At 40.6% G+C, this 21,758-nt stretch overlaps 1 protein-coding gene across 5 annotated transcripts in view; it reads left to right on the top strand.

Annotated features, from left to right (window-relative positions):
- The window catches only part of col16a1 (collagen, type XVI, alpha 1), a 134,208-nt gene that overhangs the window by 31,935 nt on the left and 80,515 nt on the right, over window positions 1-21,758 (top strand). For all 5 annotated transcript variants that reach the window (XM_036566251.1, XM_036566253.1, XM_036566249.1 and 2 more), the window contains exons 5-8: window positions 1,794-1,917; window positions 2,283-2,564; window positions 6,103-6,183; window positions 8,837-8,911. In XM_036566251.1, coding sequence (XP_036422144.1) covers window positions 1,794-1,917; window positions 2,283-2,564; window positions 6,103-6,183; window positions 8,837-8,911 — 562 coding nt within the window. The remainder of the gene's footprint in view (window positions 1-1,793; window positions 1,918-2,282; window positions 2,565-6,102; window positions 6,184-8,836; window positions 8,912-21,758) is intronic.

Raw genomic sequence — 21,758 nt, 5'->3', positions numbered from 1 at the left:
GCACCCTGCGTAGCTGTCTTTGTGTGGAGTACTCCAAGTATGAGTTCAACTCTGGTCAACATAGCCTAGATCATGTGTGCTGACTAATCAGATCAAAGATAAAGGGGGTATTCAGTGACAGTCGCTGTCACCGGGTACCCTGAGCTGTTTGATTTCACTGATCAAAATTAGCACCGGCTTGCATAGCTGATTGACAGTTGTGACACTACTATTGCTTAGAAACAGACAGACGAGCCGTCAAAAGCAGACTTAAAAAGTAGCTGTGCTCAAAATAGTAAGTAGTATGCAACATGTGACCAACATGAATTTTGCCAGTATGCTAAAGATAACTGGATGATACCTGGATGTTACTGCTCTGGCCAAATATTCCAGTATGCAGCCAGAGCTATCTTCTTGATATACTGCATCCCAAAATGCAACACGGCCATTTCAGGAGGATGCGTCAACTGACGTAAGTGACTGGTTGCTCTGAATGATTTTAATAGCCTCAGTTTCAGCCTTGGATGGATCTATAAGTGATGGCAAAATCAAGCCCCCTCAGCCTTTTGTGTAGGTCTTGAGGTGGGTTTGCTTACTTTGTCTATTTAATAAAGTTAAAGTACTGCATAGATGATGTGGTAACAACAGTAACATTAAGTTAGTCTCAGCCGAACACGGACCAGCTTTTCACACTGATGTGTGGAGTCACACTGCCTATTATTGAGTCAAACTAGCTCATATCACCAACTATGAATGTAATTTCAAATGAAATGACTGACCTTTAAGCAAACACAGGTGTCTCTGGAAGCCACATAGTTTTACCACACAGAGATTCAGAAGCTAATATTTTATTGATAAGTTTGTTTTTGGGCTTGGAAATGGGTGGAAAACAAGACTTTCCACTCTGTCATGGTGTTGAGTGTCTTTTAAAATCACATCTTTTGCTCCACCATGCTCCACCCACAAATACCTTCCTTCTTTGCTACTGATACTAGATGGGGCAAAACCTGCAGAATGCTGGGAAATGTCCCATTCAACCAAATGAGAAACTGTAGCACAGAACTGAAATGTAGAAAATGATTTTATGTAGAGTGTGTTTTCAAATGATATCTATTATACGTGTATGTGAAAGCTTACAGTGTTAGAACATTAGCACTGGGTGGTACATTTGTTGTTGTTTCTAACTTAACTAGTTCCAATTAGCTACAACCGCAGAATTCAGTTCAGTAATGTAGCATTTTACACTAGAAACTCAGAGTTTTGCAGCAAACTTGAATTGTATCTGAAATTAACTAGAATAACTTGGCAGCCATCTAAGTGTTGGCCCTGTCATGAGGAGATCACGAGTTCGATCCCTGGTGATGCTACATCCATCCGTGGCTGGGAGTCCAAGAGAGCAAAATTGGCCTCACACTCTCTGGGTGGGTAGGATGGCCCCCTGTCTAGTCAGCACGGGCATCTGTTAGCTGATGTAACAGAAAGGCTGGTGATTTGCTCCAAGCATGTTTGGATGTCCAATGATGTTGCATCAGCGGCAGTTCGAAAAGATGTGATGGCACTTCACAGGTCTTGGACGAAGCCTGTGCTAGCTCTCGCCCTCCTAGTGCTGGTGGTATCATGTGATTGGGGGAGTCCTAACTATTGGGCGGAATTGGATCCGTCTAAATTGGGGAGAAAATTGGGAGGGGAAAAAAAAAGCAACAGCAAGAAATCACATTTCAAAAGAAGGCAAAGTGCTCCCAAACTTTTGACAGACAGTGAACCTAACTGTGTGGTACTGCAGTCTAACCCTGCTTTATCTATTCTTTCTATAGCCAGGTGTTTCCTCATGGACTGCCTGAGGAGTTCACTCTGGTCTTCACCCTGCTGTTGAAGAAAAAGAGTCTGAAGGATAACATCTATCTTTTCCAAATATCTGATGAGCAAGGATATCCTCAGGTACAGCCACAGAGGTCTTTTCTCTCTTCTTAAGCAGCCCTCTCCTTTTATTTGAAACCAATTTCTTTTGCTAATGACACAGATACAGGTTACAGGTTCCATGGGCCATTGTTTCCTCCAGCATTCACTACACAGCATGTTAAAGGAGTCTTTCATTAAACCTCATCATTTGAATTGAGACGTAACTAGTGTCCATTTATTGCCTGGCTGATAATAAGAAGTTAAAGACTACCTCTCCAAAACTAATGAGCTAGCACTGATTTCCTTTGCTGTAGTTCAGTCCATGTCGTTAGAAAGTGGAAATAAAGCCCAGGAAATAAAGCTCCTTTCTTTCTTTTTTTTTCCTCCCTCTCTCCCTGCTGTAGCTGTCGCTGGACTTGAACGGGCCGGAACGTACGCTGGCCCTGCGCGCAGGGGCCGAGGGTGCAGAAGCCCCGTCCGTGGGGTGCGTTTTTAATGGAGAAGGTGTTGAGTCTCTGCTGGACCTGCACTGGCATAAAGTGGCTCTGAGTGTACAGAAAAGAGCAGCCTCGCTGCATGTGGACTGCAGCTCTATCGAGACCAAGCCTCTGGAGCCTTGGGGCCAAATCACTACTACTGGACACACACTGCTGGTCATGAGGGCCAACGATGCTGCTCCTGTGGAGGTTAGTGCCAGATTTATGATGGAATGGAGTGGAGAATATAACTACTTAAGCTACAAGGAACTGCATATGGGGAAACACATCAATTCCACACTCTCATAGCGATCACATTTACAGCATTTGGCATACGTTCTCATCTAGAGCGACTTACAAAAGTAGCAAAGAAAAGATATTCTTTGCTAGTGTAAATAGGCTTGAGTCCTGGGATATCCGTGAGCTAAGCCATTGCCAGAAACAACGGTCAGAGCTGATCCCTAGATGCAAAGACACAAAGATACAAACAGTACACGATACAGAGATAAGGCATTTCATGACTGCAGGTACAAGTGCAAGATTAGTGTTCATTTAAGATCTTCACTTGACATTTGAAGACAGCAAGGGACCAGGAGATGATTGTCCAACCATCTGGGTGCAGGACAGAGAACAGTCTTGTCTCTGGATTGGGTCATTACTAGGGTAGGCATGGTCATTCAAACATACAGTTTCCAAACTTTTTCATTTGCATAATCAGGTATACAAATAAGGCAGTGCAGTAGGGCTGCACAATGCATCACTTGTTATTAGTTATCCCAATTTTGCCTCTTGAAATGGTGATATAGCCTAGGCGTGCAGTATGTGAATGAGCCTTGAAACAAATCACTAAATATTTTATTCTTTGCTGTGAGCATCCCGACCAGTTGATCTGTCCATGCTCTGCCTGCAAACGCATTCTTTTAGAGCAACTGTTGTGAGATAAACAACAGTGACAATTTTGCTACCATGCTAACATTAGGTTACCTGATGATAACAGTCTATCATATAAGTGTAACCTTTTATTATAAGTGTAACCTTACTCTGTTATTTATCATTTGAAGTTAGTAATGCACTCAGCTACAGTTTCTCATTAACTTTTGCCAGTGTTCTGTAAAGCTTGTCCAACCTTGCAGCAGTTGTGGGTGGAGCGTGGAAAGGTAATTTGTAACAACTTAACCCCTTACCAAGCCATGGGTCCACTGGCGGGCCCAAAGTTTTGTTACACACTACTATAACCTAAGCAAAGCTCCATTAGTTTGCATCGCAGTCCCTGTAGAATACTAGGCCTTAGTATATAAGAAGCCTGGAATGTTAAAGGGTTAATTGACACATACTGTGTTCTGAGTATTTTGTCCATATTGAACAGCACTGATGTGTATTTTATGATGAAACACAAAATAATAAATCTGACAAATCTGAGCATGTGATGTAGATGAGAACCTTGCGACACAAGCAGCTGATGTTGTATCTCACGGTGAGTGAAATGGCAGCAACTAAGTAGAGCAAGATTTAAAATATTTCTATTAAAACATTGTGCTGTTTATGTAGTGCGAATTAGAGATGTCGTTCTGTCTCAGTGGATAGAGCCTTTTCAGTAACTGGTCTGGTTCTTAATTGTTTCCGAAGTCACCTTTGAAGCATAAGCACATGCTTTTTTCATAAACAAGAGTGCTTAAAATAGCCTCTTTCTGCAGGGTCTCCTAGTGGCTATTCTGCAGGTGAAATGGAAACTGACTGATATTTTTTAATTAATATAACTGTGTTGTCAGATAAACTAGGACACTGTTGTCTCTGTGTATGTGAAATATTGTGTGTTGAGCTGCTAGCAAGCAATGAGGGGCCAATGGGAGGGGTGAAAACACACTCCTGTGAAAACAATTGACTCCTCTCCACAATAACTGCCATAATAAAAACAACATTAAAACACAATAAAAACACAATATTGTCTTGTTTGCGCAGAGAAAGACAACAATCTAGTTTGTTTCTTTTTTCAGTCATGCATATTTCTGAATAAATATATTCAATCAGTGTAACTGAAGATAAAATGCAACTGAGGGACCCCCAAAACAGGCGGAAATTGAATTTTAGCACTATTGTGAAAAATGATTAACAGGACTGTCCAGTGGGGTTCAGCAACAAAACATTTTCTTGCTGAGATGACTGAATGCTCATAATACAATAATCTGGATGTTTGAATAGCATCCCTACTTATAACTACACACCATACATATTGAGTTTATAATAGTTACTGAATAATTTATAGTAGTTACTGAGAAAAAAGTCCTAAGATTGATAACTGAATGATAAGCCCACAATTTAAGGGGTTAATAGGATGAACTGTGTGTGTATCAGCTGAATGACTGAAGACACTGCGGCAGCTTCCCTTCTTCTCCCCTGCTAATTGTGTAGAACATCTCTAATACTGTAATAAGAACGGTTGCTTCCTGTGTGCTGCTGCCTGTAGGCTGAGCCCTGAGCTTTCTTTTCTGTAAGGGATGTGTGTGTGTGTGTGTGTGCTTGTGTGTGTTGCCTCAGTAAAAGTCTGGAGGAGGATGACCACAGGCACTAGTCCACAGGGCTAGTGTTAGCAGCTGTCTAAGAGCATGATGAAACGAGACCCTGCGCCTAAGAGGCTGCCGTAACGAGCTTCAGCGATTGCTTATTCATCAGTTCCTCAACCCGAGCACTTAGTTGAATGATGAGTGAAGTGGTCATATGTAAAGCATCATCAAGCAGCCTTCCAGGCTCTTTCACCCGGGCACTTAAAGGAATGGTTCAGATAAAAATCAGATTTGCGCAATTTTCCCCCCTAACCCCAAATGTAGTCAATCAGTCACGGCATGTTTAGCGTCCAAAGTTTGCTTTTTAAGAAATGGAAATAAGTCAAGTAAGTAGTAATAGAGAAGTAATAGCAGCCTAAATCACTCAAAATATTATTTGTTAGCTACCTTAGCCTCGAAGGGCCAATGCAGAACTAAAGAAGCAAATTTCAGGCCCTGTGTCTGTGCTGATCGATTGCATTTGAGGTAAGTGGAAAATTGTGAACCATTCCCTTAACTCTGTCCAAATGTTCTGCTCGCATTCCACTTCGCGCTGCTGTTGCTTCACATCATAAGGAATTTTTTATACACCACTGTTTTCTCCATGCTGTGCATCTGACTTTAGCTTCTTACACTGAAAATATAATGTATAGAGTATATGTGTACAGCAGTTCCACATAAATAAAATACGTTACAGCAATGCAGATCCTTTTTTGCTTATCTTGCTTTTAAATTTCTACAAAATATCTATTAAAAAAATCACCTTTATTTTCCATAAAACCTATTTCACATCAAACCACTCTGAACAACTTTGTTTAAATCTCAGTGAATTTTGCAGAAATTTTGAAAAATTGTTGGAATTCTCTTTTAAATATCGGTAGACAAGCTGTCTAAATAAAGTGGGACCATAATCGCTGTTGTCAGAACAAAACCTCGTATCTCCACTTTTGTCATTTTTCAGTTTTTGACATAATGTGAAAATCCCTGTTGCCCTTTACATTGTGTGGAAGTCGGATGATGCATGAACCAAAAGAAATGGCCTAAAAGTACTTAGGTTCCATTGACTGGCATTAAAAGTGATGCACACATGTGAATTCAGTGCATTGCTTTTTCAGTGTAGTGCAGTTACACCATTACCACAAAAACACAAAGACTACATTTTTCATGTGAGCTCTGTGTAATGCCATTTTTTTTGTTTACTCTGTCAGGTGGACATTCAGCAGGTGATGGTATATTGTGACCCCACACTGGCCATCCAGGAGGCTTGCTGTGAAATCCCTGGTGCTCGGGTAAGAGACTTTAAAACCAACTCAGTCTAATTTTCGATGTGTTATTATGTGTGTCCGTTTGGAAATGCTTATGTTTTCTCAAATCGCTGTGTTATGCTTATCTTACAGCTGTATGCAGAGGTTTGAACACCCCTGGTCAAATTACATTCTAAATAAAAAGTTAGCTCCTACAGGGAACAAACTAAAATATCATATTTCTGCAAAATTTAGTGCACAATTTCTGTTTATTTGTAACATATTGGAAAAACATAAAATATAAAATGTGCCATTTTAAAACTCACACAGGCCACGTTATATTTTATTTCTTTTGCAATTATAATGTAGTGGCAGACGGAACCAGACGCCCGCAGACGAGGCTTGAGTTATGAAGTTTAATATCAAAGGGTTGATCCAAAAGCACAGCCAAAAAAAAAAAAGCTCAAAGTTGAAAACCAGAGATCCAAACATAGATAAAAGGGCAAGGCACAAATCATAAAAAGGGCAAGGTCATAAACGAGATGCGGGTCATACACAAAAAGGAGAAATCAGACATCAGAAGTAACGCTCGGTATGCTCAACAAGGAGATCCTTCACAATGAGTCCTTCTAAACAAACAGAATATATACAGGGGAAACAGGTGTGTTGAATTTAAAGTCCAGTGATGCAGAGCGCTGAAAGGTGGATCTGTCAGAGTCCTGATTCATGTGACGAAGCGAAGGGTTCTGGGAACTGTAGTCTGAGATTGCTGTTTCGGCTGTAGTTTCAGCCAGGCCAACAGGAATATGTTACATTCAGCAAAGAAACATTAAATATGTAATAAAAATGTGTGTGTTAATTTATTTTCACTCAGAAAATCAACAGAACTTGAAATTTGACCAGGGGTGACTAAACTGCTGCATATGACTGTACTTCTTTTTTTACAACAGACCTCATATTTAAGAGCTGTTCATAAGCTCCCAATGTTGTTATGGCCTTAATGATAAGAGTGATAAATTGTTGAATTAACAAATTGTTGTAAACTGTATTTTAGGTGTGGATGGAGGTGATTGAACTTGCTTTTGCCATTGTATGTGACAAAGTGTGGGATGTTTTTGGACTAATGCTAATATGTCTGGTTTTTGTTTGTTATCAATCTCTTTCATGGAAATACATTTTCATAGCTACATTCTATTGACCTTTTTCCAGTGAAATGTTGGCATAAAATCTGTTTGACAAGTGGACGAAAATGCAGCTAATGTACCACTGAAACTCCATTTTAGAAGCTTAGTGCGACAATGCAGGCAAATTGCCCTGATATTTCGACAGTTTCGGTTGAGCACACAGCACCCAAAATTTCACTTTAAGACTAAGAGAGAAAGCGAGACCATCTTCAGGAGAGGAATGGGTCTCATTATGAATCGGACATGCACGGAGTTGCTGCTGAATTATGCAGTAAGATGAGAATTTGTGGCCTAGCTGCATGTGGGAAGGAATGTAGGTTGATATATATTTTGATTTGGGGGGGAGGGATCTCCAGGGGTCCTCATTTTTCCAGTGTTGCTAGGTGATAAAGCTGGCATTCAGCACAGCTGGGGAAACAGTGGCACACATGTTAAAAAACTCCAGTACGGAGCCACAGGAAGCTCACCTAGTGCTTTTTTACAAAAGACGAAGATGCTAAAAAAAAGGTGTCAAAATGTCAAAACATCAGTTTTAAAGTTTCAGACGATGATTCAAGCTGCGATCCAACATGGGCTCAGCTTTCATCAGGACGTCCCAGGTGCTGGAACAGGGCTTGAATTGTCGGCAGTGAAGAGCTACTCTTTTTTTTATTTTGTCTCCTTTTTCAGGCATCGGAATGTGCCGCACCTCTCTCTTTCTCTCTTTTCGGAATTGATCAGAGCTCTGGCAAGATTTGACTCAGAGAAAACGTTCTGCTCTCACGCAGCTTCAGCCTATCTGAAATGCATCCAGCCTCCAAAATAAGGACTAGAATAGTAAAAATAAAGCGCTCAGCGGGAACTCAGGAGAAAGACATATCAGAGGAAGGAAGGCCACAGGAGAAAACGCACAGCCAATTCCACTCCGGCGTTTGGAACTGGGGTGTGTTGTTGGATCAGAAGATGTTTTAGAGCTCTTATAAAACAAGGAATGGTTGGCATGGCATGCCCGGTTCATCTTTATGAGCGTTTAATAGCAAAGCAGTTTGAGGATGTTTTATTTGGGAGGGGACGCAAGAGCATCGTAATCATGTCGCCAAAGCTGTTAGGAGTGTGGATCTTTTTTCCTTAAGACTCCTCTCAGTCAAACATTTTAATGAGCCCTTTTAATGAGGAAGAAGCTGGCAAGTCTTCCCCGTGTGGTGTTGCGTTGGGGGCGTCTGCTCAGGGCTCCCCGTGAGCGGCGTTTAAAATGGAAACAAGGGCAACACTTGCCTCTGAACAAACGTGCCGACATTGCTTTGACAAGTTTCACAAAGCGAGGAAGGAGGTGTCTGTGATGTGGTGAGGAGTGCGGCAGACGTTTCTAAAGGCCATATGTCTTTTGGACCCTCATCCGAGACAGTCGGTGTGCTATTTTTATTTGCCAGGTAGATCAGCTTCCCGCACTCCTCCGGAAGCTCAGCTTCAGGAACGAGAGACTGTGACCATCTTATCAGTTTGCTGTATGACCTTTGACCTTTGTTTCTTCTCAGTGCCCCCCAGACGCCCCCAAGAGTCGTCGAGCAGCAGAGAATCATGTGGAGTTTGTGCCCAGTCCCTTCAGCCAGGTTGGTGGGCTTCAGCTTCAGCTTCAAGTTCTTTCAACAAGTCCAGTTCTACACTCTTATGGCTCTTCAAGGGTTCTTTAGTAAAGGAAATGGTTCTATATAGAACCATGAACACTTAAGGAACGCTTTCCATGATTGAAGGGTTTTTTGCATTGTGAAAATGTTCTCCAGAATGGAGAATGCACTGTAGATGGTTCTATATAGAACTTTTTTGAAAAGGGTTCTATATAGCACCAAAAGGGCTTCTGCTATTTTTACTATGTCAAGCTTGTAATAAAAGTAGAACCCTTTTGGTGCTATATAGAACCGTCTACAGCACAATCTTTTCACGATGCAGAGAACCCTTTAATTATGCAGACATCAGTTCTGTTGTTGCATTTATTTGATGTGTAAAGAATGTGATCTAACAAAGCTGAAAAGTCATACACTTTTATTTGGTTTATGTAACAAACTACTGTTTTGAACAAAGAAATGCATGAACAGGAATATACGTCAGTAGGATTTACTCTGATGAAACAAGTCAGTAATTTGCTCTTTCTGATCTGAATTGTGCCCTAAATGACACTCACCTGGAAAAATCTCATCGCATCCAACAATAAAGGAAGCCTCGGCATCCTTTATACAGTGATAGAACACATGGTAGCACACAGACAGCACGGATTCTACACGTTTCCCTCTGGCTGATGTGCGCGTGCATGCGCCGTAACTTCTCTGACGGCAGATTTTCTGAGAATAGATCTCCGGTGAGATGCTCAGTTTCATAGGGTTAATGTAACAGCTTTCTGTGAGGTAGCTTTTAGAGGCATTAAAAGCCTGGTTCCTGGCACCACAGCTGTAAACAATTCGGCCTCACATTTCTCCGGAATGAACATTTCAAAACACCCTGAATGACTTTCAGACTACTCTGAATTACTTTCTTTACATCTTAAAGATGTAATAATGCAAAAATATTGAAACTGTCTCAACTCCTTTAAAGAACCATCCGGTGGAAAGTTCTTTAGGAAATCAAAAGTGGTTCTTCTGTGGCATCACTCCAGAGAATCCTCTCTGGCACCTTTATTTGTGAGAGTGTAGTCCAGTGTTTCTCAGTCCTGGTCCTGCAGCGCTTCTGGTCTGCGGATTTAGGTGTTTTCCTGCTCTGATCACATCTGGTCTAACTCACTGGCTAGTTAACAAACCCTTTATAAACTGTAGATTTGTTAGATCTGGGAATAGACTAAAATCTGCAAGATAGGTTTACTCCAGGACCTGGACTGGAATCACTTATCTTGCCTGATGTTTGTGGTCTCAAAGCTACACCCTCCTAATATACTCTGTACATCCGAAACTATTCAGACAGCCCTTTGAATTAGTGACACCTGTGTTCAGCTGCACATGTTCAGTTTGTATGATCTCCATAGAAAACCATTGCCAATGCATTGTGACACTTTGGTGCGGCCATACGTGAGTCTAAGGTCACCATACCCAGTGCCAAGCATCGTCTAGAGAGGTGTAAAGCCCCCCAGCATTGGACTGCAGAGCAGTAAAACTGTGTTCTCTGGAGTGATGGAGCTCCATCCAATACCTTTGGGATGAACTGGAGTGATCCTGAACTAATCATCCAACATCAGTACCCTCACTAATGCTGTTGTGACTGAGTGCTGTTCCAACATCTAGTGTAAAGCCTTCACAGAAGAGTAGAGACTAGTACTGCAGCAAAGAGGGACAAACTCCCTATTAATAGCTTTGATTTCAGAAGAAGTTGGACGAGCAGGTGTCTGCAAGTCTAGTGTACTATACCTCGTGGATTACCAGTGTGTTAATTACTGTATGTCTAGTTCTCATTACAAAATCATTAACCTGCATCAATAACAAGTGACCTTAAACATTTCTCTTGTTGCTCATAATTTCATATGAACAATTTAGGTGGTGAAAATGGTGGTAATGAAAGGCTCTCAAATTAAACAAAGGTCTGAATGTTTACATGTAGGTTCCTCTTCTGCCAGAGGGTTGTGATAAAGCCTGTGTTTAGAGATTCCAGCCCACTTCCTCGCAAATGAAAAGAACAAAGACCTGCATTAGCTTGTATTAGCTTGTATTCAGATGCACAGCTTTAGGACTACAGATGTTCATCTCCAAAACAAGGCCCATGTGTGGCCCTGCTGCGAGGCTAATGTAAGGAACAAGAGGAGATCTTCCATGACAGTCCATGTTATTCCTGTTGTGTAGGCAGAATCTGAAGGTGTTGATTAAACTGCATCGATTTTGGAACATTGGAATCAATTTTGAATTAATTGCAATTTGGCAAAAAATAAATTTCTCAGGCTTTTTTCAAACATAAAAATAAAAAAGCAGTTTGATGTATTGTTTTTATTGTTTATTTACTTTATAAATAGTCCCTTCAGACACATATATGTAGTAAGTGTAGTTTTTTTTTTTTGTTTGATTGTTTCCCAATTTTCATCCAGTTCCACCCACTAGTTAGGACTCCCCCAATCACACGATACCACCAGCGCTAGAAGAGCAAAGGCTAGCACAGCCTTCCTTCGAGACTGTGAAGCCAGCCACTGCATCTTTTTGAACTGCTGCTAACATAAAGTCAGCGGACTAGCATCACGTTGGGTGATGGGGAAGAGGGAGGGCCATTATGCTCCCTTGGGCCCAATCCCATTTCTTCTTTCTACTCCTACTCCTTCTTTTCGAGGGTCACCTTGCTCCTTGGAACTAAGTTACAATGGGTAGTGGTTGAAACCTTCCACATTGAAATGGAATAACCCTCAAATAAAGAAGAACATTACTTCATTAACAAGCTACTAGCTCTGCTCTGCAGGCGACCCTGCCAGTCTGCAGTGATAGCAGAGGAGGGTAAAGTTCAGGAAACTTCGCTGCTGGGCTTTAGCTAAATTTAGGGAATCGTATGCCTTCAAAAAGAGAAGGATGGGACAGTTATTTATTATCACCCACCCCTAATTCTTCAGTGATACAAAGTTATTCGCCAGATTCTTGTTCAAATTTTCCTGTTCCACCTTAAATGGTGCAGCATTTCTGATGCCTGAGATGCCAGAATGTAACTGCTGGACCATTTAAGGTGGAACGGGAAAATTAGCTAGCTAGCTACCAAGTTATCGGGATATTACTAGTGATTTTTTTTAAGCTTGGTATGAAAAAACAACATAAAACTAAGATAATATCATGGTTATTGTAATTTTTTGAACTGAGAAAATACGTGTGGGTTTCTTTGGCTGCTTGTGTAGCCATCTTGATGTTTTTCTTGGGCCTTGCACTCCTGGCCATGGATGGCTGTAGCATCACCAGGAATCAAACTGGCGATCTCCTGATGATAGAGCCAAATCTTCGATGGTTGCGCCACTCAGGAGCCCCATCAGTGTGTTTTTTTAAAAATAGTCCTATGTCAAACCAAAATTATTGAATCAAATCAAATCATAGTGAAATTTGAGGTGAAGTGTTTTTGGAACGATAGCTTGAAAGAACCAATTTTGTTTCCCTAAAGAACCTTTCAGTTTTTTGTAAATGACATGTGAGTAATGCATGAACTGTAGACTTGATTAGATGTAGACTAGATTGAATTGTTTCCTGTAGTTTTATGATTGAATCAAAATGTTGTGCTAAGATTAGGAGTGTCCAGTCTTATCCACAAAGGACCAGGGTCAGTGCAAGTTTACATTTCCTACAAAGCAGGAGATCACATTATCAGTTGTTTGAAGACTAAGCAGTTGATCAAATAAGTAGAATCAGCTGTGCTTCTGCTAATTTGGAATGAAAACCTGCAGCCACACCAGCCCTTTGCGGATAAGACTGGACACCCTGGCTAAGACTGAAGAAGCTGTGTCAACAGGATAGAGCAGAAACAGGAGGAGACATGAGACCGTGACACGGCTCATATCTTACAAATCTGTATTTAACCCTAATCAGCACTCTTAGCAAACATTTAACATCAGACCTACAGGCAGGTGAATGAGTGGCTTGACTAGAGATGAAAAATGGATTGGAGCTCATTCAGAAGTGCTGAATTGCCAAATTAAACCCCTACACCTCCTCAGCCCCCGCCCAAACGGGCAGCCCTGCTTTTTCCTGTCCTTGTATGCTCCCACTCACACTGAGTTCAGCTTTTCTACTTCTCTGGCCTTCCCGTTCTCCCTCTGTTGCTTGCTGGTTGTGTCTGTTTTGCATTCCGAGTGGATTGCTGGTCCTAGCTCATCTCCTCCCGTCTGTAAATGACTTGAGTGTGTGCCCTGTTCCCTGCTGCAGTTTGTTTGTCCTCCAGTGGCCCAGCATGCACTGCAAACAAAGCTGCGTCTTAACTCGCAAGCCTTTCAGAAATCTGAGCAAGGCTACAGCTCAGCACTGACTAACATATGTAAACCCACTGACCCTCATTCAGTCTCTCTTTCCTACCTCTCCCTTTTTCTCTCTCTCCCTTTCTCCGTGCCCCTTCTCTCTCTCTCAGTCTTTCACTCTCCTCCTACTCTCTTGCTTTCTCTCTGCCCCTTCTATCTCTATCAATCTAGCTCTCTCTCACTCTTTCTTTCTTTCTTTCTTTCTTTCTGCCCCATCTCTCTTTTTTCTCTTTTTCTCAGCACCCTCTCTCTATCTCTCTCTCTCTTTCTGTCTCTGTGTCCCCATCTCTGTCTCTCTATCTCTCTCTTTCACTCTCCTCCCCTCTCTTGCTTTCTCTCTTTCACTTCTATTTCTATCAGTCAAGCTCTTTCTTTCTTTCATTCTTTCTCTCTACCCCATCTTTCATTTTTTCCCTCCCCATCTGTCTCTCTGTCTTTCACTGTCTTGCTTTTCTCTGTCCCTCTTTCTCTCTCACTAACTTGTTTCTCCTTCTTCTGTCTCTCACTGTCCCTCTTTGTTTTTCATTCTTTTACTCTCACACTCTTTCACTGACCTTCTCTCTCTCTGTCTCTCTGTCTCTCTCTCACTCTCTCTTTCGCTGTCTCCCTCTTTGTATCTCATTCTTTTACTCTCACACTCTTTTTCACTGTACTTCTTTGTCTCTCTTTCTGTCTCTTTTTCTCTTTTTTTCCCTCTCTCTTTTACTGTCTCTTTGTCTCTCATTTTTTTCACTCTCATGCTTTGTCTTCTTCATTGTCCCTCTTTGTCTCTCATTCTTTTACCATCTCTCTCTCTCTCTCTCTCTCTCTCTCTCTGTCTTTCACTCTTCTCCTCCTCTCTTGCGTTTTCTCTGTCCCTTCTATCTCTATCAGTCCAGCTCTCTCTCACTCTTTCTTTCTTTCTTTCTTTCTTTCTTTCTTTCTTTCTTTCTTTATTTATTTCTTTTTCTCAGCCCTCTCTCTCTCTATCTGTCTCTCTTTTTGTCTCTCTATCTCTCTCTTTCACTCTCCTCCCCTCTCTTGCTTACTCTCTGTCTCTCCTATCTCTATCAATCAAGCTCTTTCTTTCTTTCTTTCTTTCTTTCTTTCTTTCTTTCTCTCTCTCTCCCCATCTCTCCCTTTTTCCCTCTCTTTCTCTTGGCACATTCGCTCCCCATCTGTCTCTCTGTCTTTCTCTATCTCTGTCTCTCATTCTTTTACCATTTCTTTCTCTCTCTCTCTCTCTCTCTCTGTCTGTGACACTACTCTTCTGCTCAGGGCTTTTTTTTGTCTTTTTCCATGTTGCGTAAAGTCATTCCAGCCAGGCTGACTCTGTTGTTGTGTGTCTGTGTTATTTTCTGCCGAAGCCCATTTATCAGCCCTTTAGCAGTAACGTAGAAACCAGGTGTAAAAACTGCTTTAAGACCCACAATTATGGTACTTTGGATTCCTAAATGATCAAAAGTGCTGTTTTGCAGGAAGTAGCCATGTGGAATGGTGTTGTGCGATGCAGCTCGTGTTTTAGGAGGGGTATAATTGCGATGAATGTGTTTGCGTGTTTGTGAGAGGGTACGTGATGTGCTGTGAGCGAGGGGCAGTAGATTTAAAGCAAGGAAGCACTTTATCATTACATATGGAAACTAGCAGCATCAAGTGCAGACTCAAAACTGTGGGTTGCAGTGTAGGAAAAATATTCCGTATCACAGAGGTCTGGTCTACATAATACACTGTAAACCCACTAAGAATTTTGCGTATGCATGCATGAACTGCACGATTATACTTATAATGTTCACTTCTTTAGCTGTTACTACCAACATATGTGAAATTTTTATAGTACAGAAAAGAAATGATCATTAACACTTAATCCTTAACCGCCATGGAGATCAAAACTATAAGATGTTATATAGTTTTGTTATAATAAGTTTTGCCGTCGTCAGGCTGATTGTCTTGGGCGGAAAAGGCCAGCGACTCTTTAGAATCTTGTTGAACGCTAAAGTTAGAAATGATGAGTTAGGCATTTGTTCAGGTTTACATTGTCCTTCATGGATCTTGGTCAGTTAATAGTAATGTTAGCTATCAATAGCTATTTTAACTGGGTTATAATAGATGCAGAACCTTCAAGATTATATTTAAGGCCTGAAATAGTTTTATGTTGGATTATTTTTATTTTACATAAAAAAATACATTTCTGTGCTGTAAAAAATTATAAAACAAATTTTAGTTGTTTATTTTCGACAGGCTGTTCCACTCATGACTGGGCAGGAGGCATGCGCAATTCTGAATCCAGTACATGATGTCTGAGAAAATATGTGTTTCGAAACCTCTGCCTTAAGTGCCAAAGTTTAAACAGAATTGTTTGAGACTGTTTCAAATTTATTCGATCACAGGCATCTTTCCTTCAGCCACCAGCCCATATTTTATACTTAATCCTAAGAATGTGCTTGCTTTTAGAAAGAGCAGCAGCCTGCGTTTTTTCCATCAGTGTGAAACGCTTTCAAAAAAGAAAAAAAAAAAAACTTTTCAGAAATGTGCAGAGTAACGTAATCAGTGATAACAGTGACAAGCCACTTTTTCAGTTTAGCACAAAAAGCGGTCCAGGCAGAGCTTTTACCCTACAGAAATCGCCTAGTGAGAACACAGTCTTAGATTCTCCAAATGAAGAAATGGAACGAACACAAAACGGCAAAACGTTTTCGCAACTCCTTTTACACTGTAATCGGAAAAGGCAGCATGATTGTGAGTACAGGCAAACGCGGCTTTAAGGCAGCTGCTACTAAATTGCTGCTAAACTGATTGGATGATTGAAAATTTGTGGGGTTTTTTAATGTTATAAATTGGGATTAGGTGGTTGGAAAATGTCCACACTGATGTAATTGGGTGATTGAAAAACACTCTCACTCTGGGGTAAATGGGAGACAGATCATTAAAGAAGTGACTGCCTGTAGAGATCCAGTTGCCCAGCCTAAAATTTGCATGTGGTGAATGGTCATAAAATACCCACTACTTCAGACTACACTCTTATCCTAATAATGTTTAAAATATGGGAGAAAAAGGATAACATTTCCTACACTCTTAAAAAAAGATTCTTCAAGCGTTCTTTAGTAAAGAAATGGTTCTATGTGGAACCATGAGCACTCAAAGAACCCTTTGCATGATTAAAGGGTTCTTTGCATTGTGAAAAGGTTCTCCAGATTGATAGAGAACGTCTCTTTTTGAAAATGGTTCCATATAGCACCAAAAAGGCTTCTTCTATTGTTAAAAGCTTGGCATTGTACCTATAGCAGAACCATTTTTGGTGCTAAATGGATCCCTTTTGAAAAAGGTGCTTTATAGAACCATCCACAGCACATTCTCCCTTTACTCATGCAAAGTGTTCTTTGGGTGCTCATGGTTCTATATAGAACCACTTTCTTCACTAAAGAACCACCAACCCTTAAAGAACCATCTTTTTTAATAGTGTAGATTTTATTGAGTTGAGTTTGGACAACTGTTGATTTTGCTGCTTTATTTGTTGTGCGTCATCTGTAGTTTTCGTTTTTCTCTCATTCCCTTCTTTCTTTGCGACACAGCTGCCTCTCTTAAATTTCCCGGAAGAGAGTGAAGTGGATGAGGGACGAGTAACAGGATTATTATGTGGGGTTTAGTCACGGCGTGGGCTCGTGTTTTCTGCATATGGCAGTCGTGTGTGGGTCATTAGTGGGTTAATAAAGATGTGTGTTTGTCAGAGAGCTGTCTTCAGCGTGGGCTCCTTCAGCTGCAGCCCAACATCCGCCATTTATTCAGCACATTACTGATACACACACTCACACGTGAACGTTAATCACTTACACACCACACACACACACAAACACACCCACACACACACACACACACACACACACACACACACAAACACACACACACGCATACACTCACATACACATGTAGGTAGTGTATGTATAGTGTTTCTTACTGTTGTGCTTAGTCTCTATATTTGAACTGTACCTTCATTCTTTTTCTCCCTCTCTCTCTTCTCTCTCTCCCCTACTCTCTCACTCTTTTTTCTGCTGTACCTTTCTCTCCCACTCCCTACCTGTCTCTTATTCCATCTCTCTCATCTCCTTGTTTCTCTATTGTATCTCTCTCCCACTCTCTCTCTTTCTCACTGTCTTGCTCTGTCTTTTCTTTCTTCTTTCTTTCTCTCCTTTCTCTCCCATCTCTTTGTCTCTTTCTGTCTTTCTGTCTTTCCATCTTTCCCTCTCTCATTCTTACCATATTGCTCTCTTTTCTTTGTCTCTGTCTTTCTCCTTCTATTTCAGCTGTACCTCCCACTCTCTGCCTGCCTGTCTGCGTCTTTTACTCTCTCTCTCTCTCACTTCTCCCCATATCTCCCTCACTCTTTTTCTCTTTCCTCTCTTCTCTCTCTCCTTCCTTCTTTTTTCCTGTTTGTCTTTATCGCTTGCTGTCTTTAATACATTATAAAATTATAAATACATTATAAAATATACATCTCTTTTTCTGTTTCTCTCACTCTCTCTATTCCAGCTGTGCTTCTCTCTTTCTGCTTCACTTCTCTCTCTCTCACTCTTTTTCTGCTGTACTTCTCCCTCTCCCTCTCCCTCCCTGTCTCTCTTTCTATCTCTCTCTCTTCTCTCTGTTTCTCTCTCTGTATCTCTCTCACTCTCTTGTCCTCTCTTTCTTTCTTGCTCTCTTTCCCTGTTCTCTCTTTATCATTCTAACTTTTTCTCTCTATGTCATGGTCTCTTGCTGTCTTTCCTCCTTTTCTGTCTTTCTCTGCCCCCTACCTTTCTCTCGTTCTCTGTCTTTCCCTGTCCCTCTTTTTCTGTTTCTCTGTTTTTTTCATTCTGTGATCTTTCCCTCACCCTCTCTTTGTCTTTTACTTCTCTGAGGGTCTGATCACTCTGAGGGTCTGATCATTGGACTCTGTACTCTGTGTGACTCAGGCTGACAATAGGAGAGCTTGTGTAGTGCTCCTGTGCTCCACCAAAGCTGTTCCTTCTTCTAATGTGTTTATACTGACCACATCTGTATTTGTTGGTCCCCTTACAGCTCATTGAAACAATGCTGTATTTTTCCTGAACAGTGCTGAAATTAAGAGCCGTTGTCTCATATATACTTTCATGCCATGTCTTACAGTAAAGAAAACGTGAAAAGAACGCGATAAATTATTGCTTGTTCTGCAGAGATGTTCTGAAATGGCCTGGAAAGATTTGTTGGTACCCCTAGAAAACGATTATACATAATTGGATTATAGTGATATTTCAAACCAGCAGTTATCTTTTAATCTTTCAATCAGCCTATTTAAATGGAGAAAAGTAGTCACTCTGCTGTTTGGTATCATTTGTGTGCACCATACTGAACATAGACCAGAGAAAGCAAAGGAGAGAACTGTCTGAGGAGATCAGAAAGAAAATTAAAGACAAGCATGTTAAAAGTAAAAGCTATAAGACCTACAGTTGCAAATATTATTAAGACGTTTAGGTCCATGGGACTGTAGCCACCCTAACTGGACGCAGCCACAAGAGGAAAATTGGCCTCAGTTGGAACAGAAGCATTGTGCGAATGGTAGACAAAGATCCAAGGAAGACTTCCAAAGAGATACAAGCTGAACTCCAAGGTTGAGGTACAAGAGTGTCTAATGGCACCATCTGTTGCTTTTTGAGTGACAGTGGGCTCCATGGAAAACCCAGGAGGCTCCACTGTTGAAAGAAAAACATAAAAAAGCCAGACTGGAATTCGCTAAAACGCATATTGACAAGCCACAATGCTTCTGGGAGAACGTTCTTTGGACAGATGAGTCAAAACTGGAGCTTTTGGCAAGTCACTCAGCTCTATGTGCACAGATGAAAACATGAAGCTTTTAATGAAAAGAGCACCATACCTTCCGCGAAACATGGAGGAGGCTCGGTTATGTTTTCCTGCGTCTGGCATGGGGTGTTCTGAGCCTGTGCAGGGCGCAATGAAATCTCAAGATTATCGAGGAATTCTGGAGTGAAACATCCTGCCCAGTGTCAGAAAGCTCTGTCTCAGTCGCAGGTCATGGGTCCAAAAAGATAATGACCCAAAACACACTGCTAAAGGGTCCCAGGAATTGATAAGAGCAAAACACTGGACTATTCTGAAGTGGTCTTCTGTAGACCCTGATCTGAATCCTATCAAACGTCTATGGAAAGAGCTGAAACATGCAGTCTGGAGAAGGAAACCTTCAAACCTGAGACAGCCGGAGCCAAACTACCTGTTGACAAGTGCAGAAGTCCCACTGAGAGCTACAGAAATCGTTTGTTTGCGGTAATGGCCTCTTCAAGTCCTACAACATCATTTTAGCTTAAGGGTCCCATCAATTTTGTCCATACCATTTTCATTACTTACTTAAGATAATCTGTTGAATCAAAAATCAAAAGCAAAGAGTTGTGTCCTTAAAATATGGAATAAACAAAGATGGGTGCCAATTACTTTTCAGTTTCAAGTTATTTCAGAGAAAATTGTGGGTTCTTCTTTTTTCATGCAAGGGTACCAACAAATTTGTCCATGTCTGTGTATGGAAACTGTTTCTTCTCTTAATCTCTGATGTGCTGTGAGGAGAGCTGGTAGACTCAAGCATGGAGGGGGCACGCTTCGGCGTGTGCTTTCATGGTCCTTCTTGTTCAGATAATTGGCAATTTTACCGTCCCACTGATAAAACGTCAACAGCTTCGTGATTAATGTTTGACCCTGCCAAGTGAGCCGAGCAATTTTGTGAATTTATGCGCTGTCCTAAGATTGCAACAAGACCAAACCACAATAAAAACACTTTCATTACGACCAAAATGTATATTCCCCAGGCTTTTGTTTCAAGATTTATTTAATCCAGCATGTTTCTAGTTACACATTAATTATATATTTTTGTTTTTCTTAGGAGAAACTGTCTCTGTGGGCAAGACCATAGACTAATGTCAAGCAGTTTGATTGCATGGCTTAGAAAGTCCCAAAGAAGAGAGCAAGGTGGTGCTCATGCATATTCACAGCTTTTGCTTTGGGACTTTATCTGCTGTTTACAGGCTTATTCAGGCTCCACTGTTAACTATTCACTTCACTTTAGCTCAGTGATGCATTCATAAATTTTGTCTTTGTCCCTTTTAACTCATTAAACTCTGACCCCAGATTAGTTGGGATGTCTTTGTGTCCACGCTGATCATAGTAAAAAAGGATCAGCTTGTGGAATTAGAGCTTTCTTTGTGCTATCACTAAAATAAAGAAGTTGTATGCTGCTTTAATTTACATAGAAGAGTAGATTAAATGACATAAATAGCTGCTTTTCTGGTCTGGATTAAAGGCGTTAACTCCTTAAACTTCACAGACATCCACATCCTAAGGCTTATTATTCTGGAACTACATGGAAAACAGTGAAACTATGCAAAGTGATTAAGTTATTATTACGTCAAAGCCTTGAGGGACGGATCTGGGTCAGTGAATATTAACGTAATTGACATAACCTTTCAATTACACAGTGAGTTACACAGTGGATTACAGTTACATGCAGTGTACACTATTTGAGTGTAAATTGCATGTGACAGCTTCGAGACTGCACTTCTGACATTTTCCATTTTGATGTCAAGCAATAAAAAAAAACATGTCAAAAATGTAAAGGGTGATTTTACAAGACCAGACTGAGTGCGCAGTCTCGTCTTTTCTTAAAATTCAAATTATTTCAATCTGATTATCTCCTCTTTTACTTGATTCAATGACATGCGGTGCATTTTTTGTGTCCAACTGCATTATTTACCTTTTAAATAATAGAAAAAATGTGTAACACAGTATTCTTTAATACCTACTTTATGTGAATACATTTTCAGTGCTATAAAATAAAATCCATTTTGGGCATTTATGCCTCCCAAAGTCTAAAAGTGTCAGGTAGAGCGACCAACCAACTGCATATGAAGATTAGGTTAACTATTAAAAGGATCATTTAGTCATATTCAATTCTATAAAATTGCATAATTTTATATTTGAAACATTCAGAATCATAGAATATTGCAAAATAGGGCAGCTTTACAAGTATTCAAATAATAAAAAAAAAAATTGTCTGTATATTGTGATTTCCTCAAATGTCATATGGCGCAACCAACAGCAAAGGGCAGGGTGGCCATGGTGATGCATCATAAAGAAGACCCCAGGCGACCTTCATGGGGCAATGGCAAGGCCTATTCATGAATATTGACAAAATTGAAATTTTTGAGTCATAATTAGACAAGTTCAGTTTACCAAGTCAGGTGGTGTGACCAAGAAAACCATGAAATTGTTATTGATATATTTTTATTTATTTAGTATAAGTAAATATAAATAAATGTATTATAAATAAATATAAATAAATAAAAGCTAAGAAACACATATCATAGGCCTCTTTTCCACTTTCTTCTCCAATTAGCATGGAGGGTAACCGTTCCAGTGGCTTTTCCAGACGGGCACAGTTTGACATGGAACACGTTAAAACTGGGCTCAGCACGTCTTTTTAGGCATGGCTAGCTGTCTGTTGATTGGTTCTACGTTTACAT

This window comes from Colossoma macropomum, unplaced genomic scaffold, assembly GCF_904425465.1.
Source record: "Colossoma macropomum unplaced genomic scaffold, Colossoma_macropomum, whole genome shotgun sequence".
Taxonomy (NCBI): Eukaryota; Metazoa; Chordata; class Actinopteri; order Characiformes; family Serrasalmidae; genus Colossoma; species Colossoma macropomum.
Note: the sequence above shows the minus strand (reverse complement) of the source record. Positions and strands in the feature narration are given on the sequence as shown.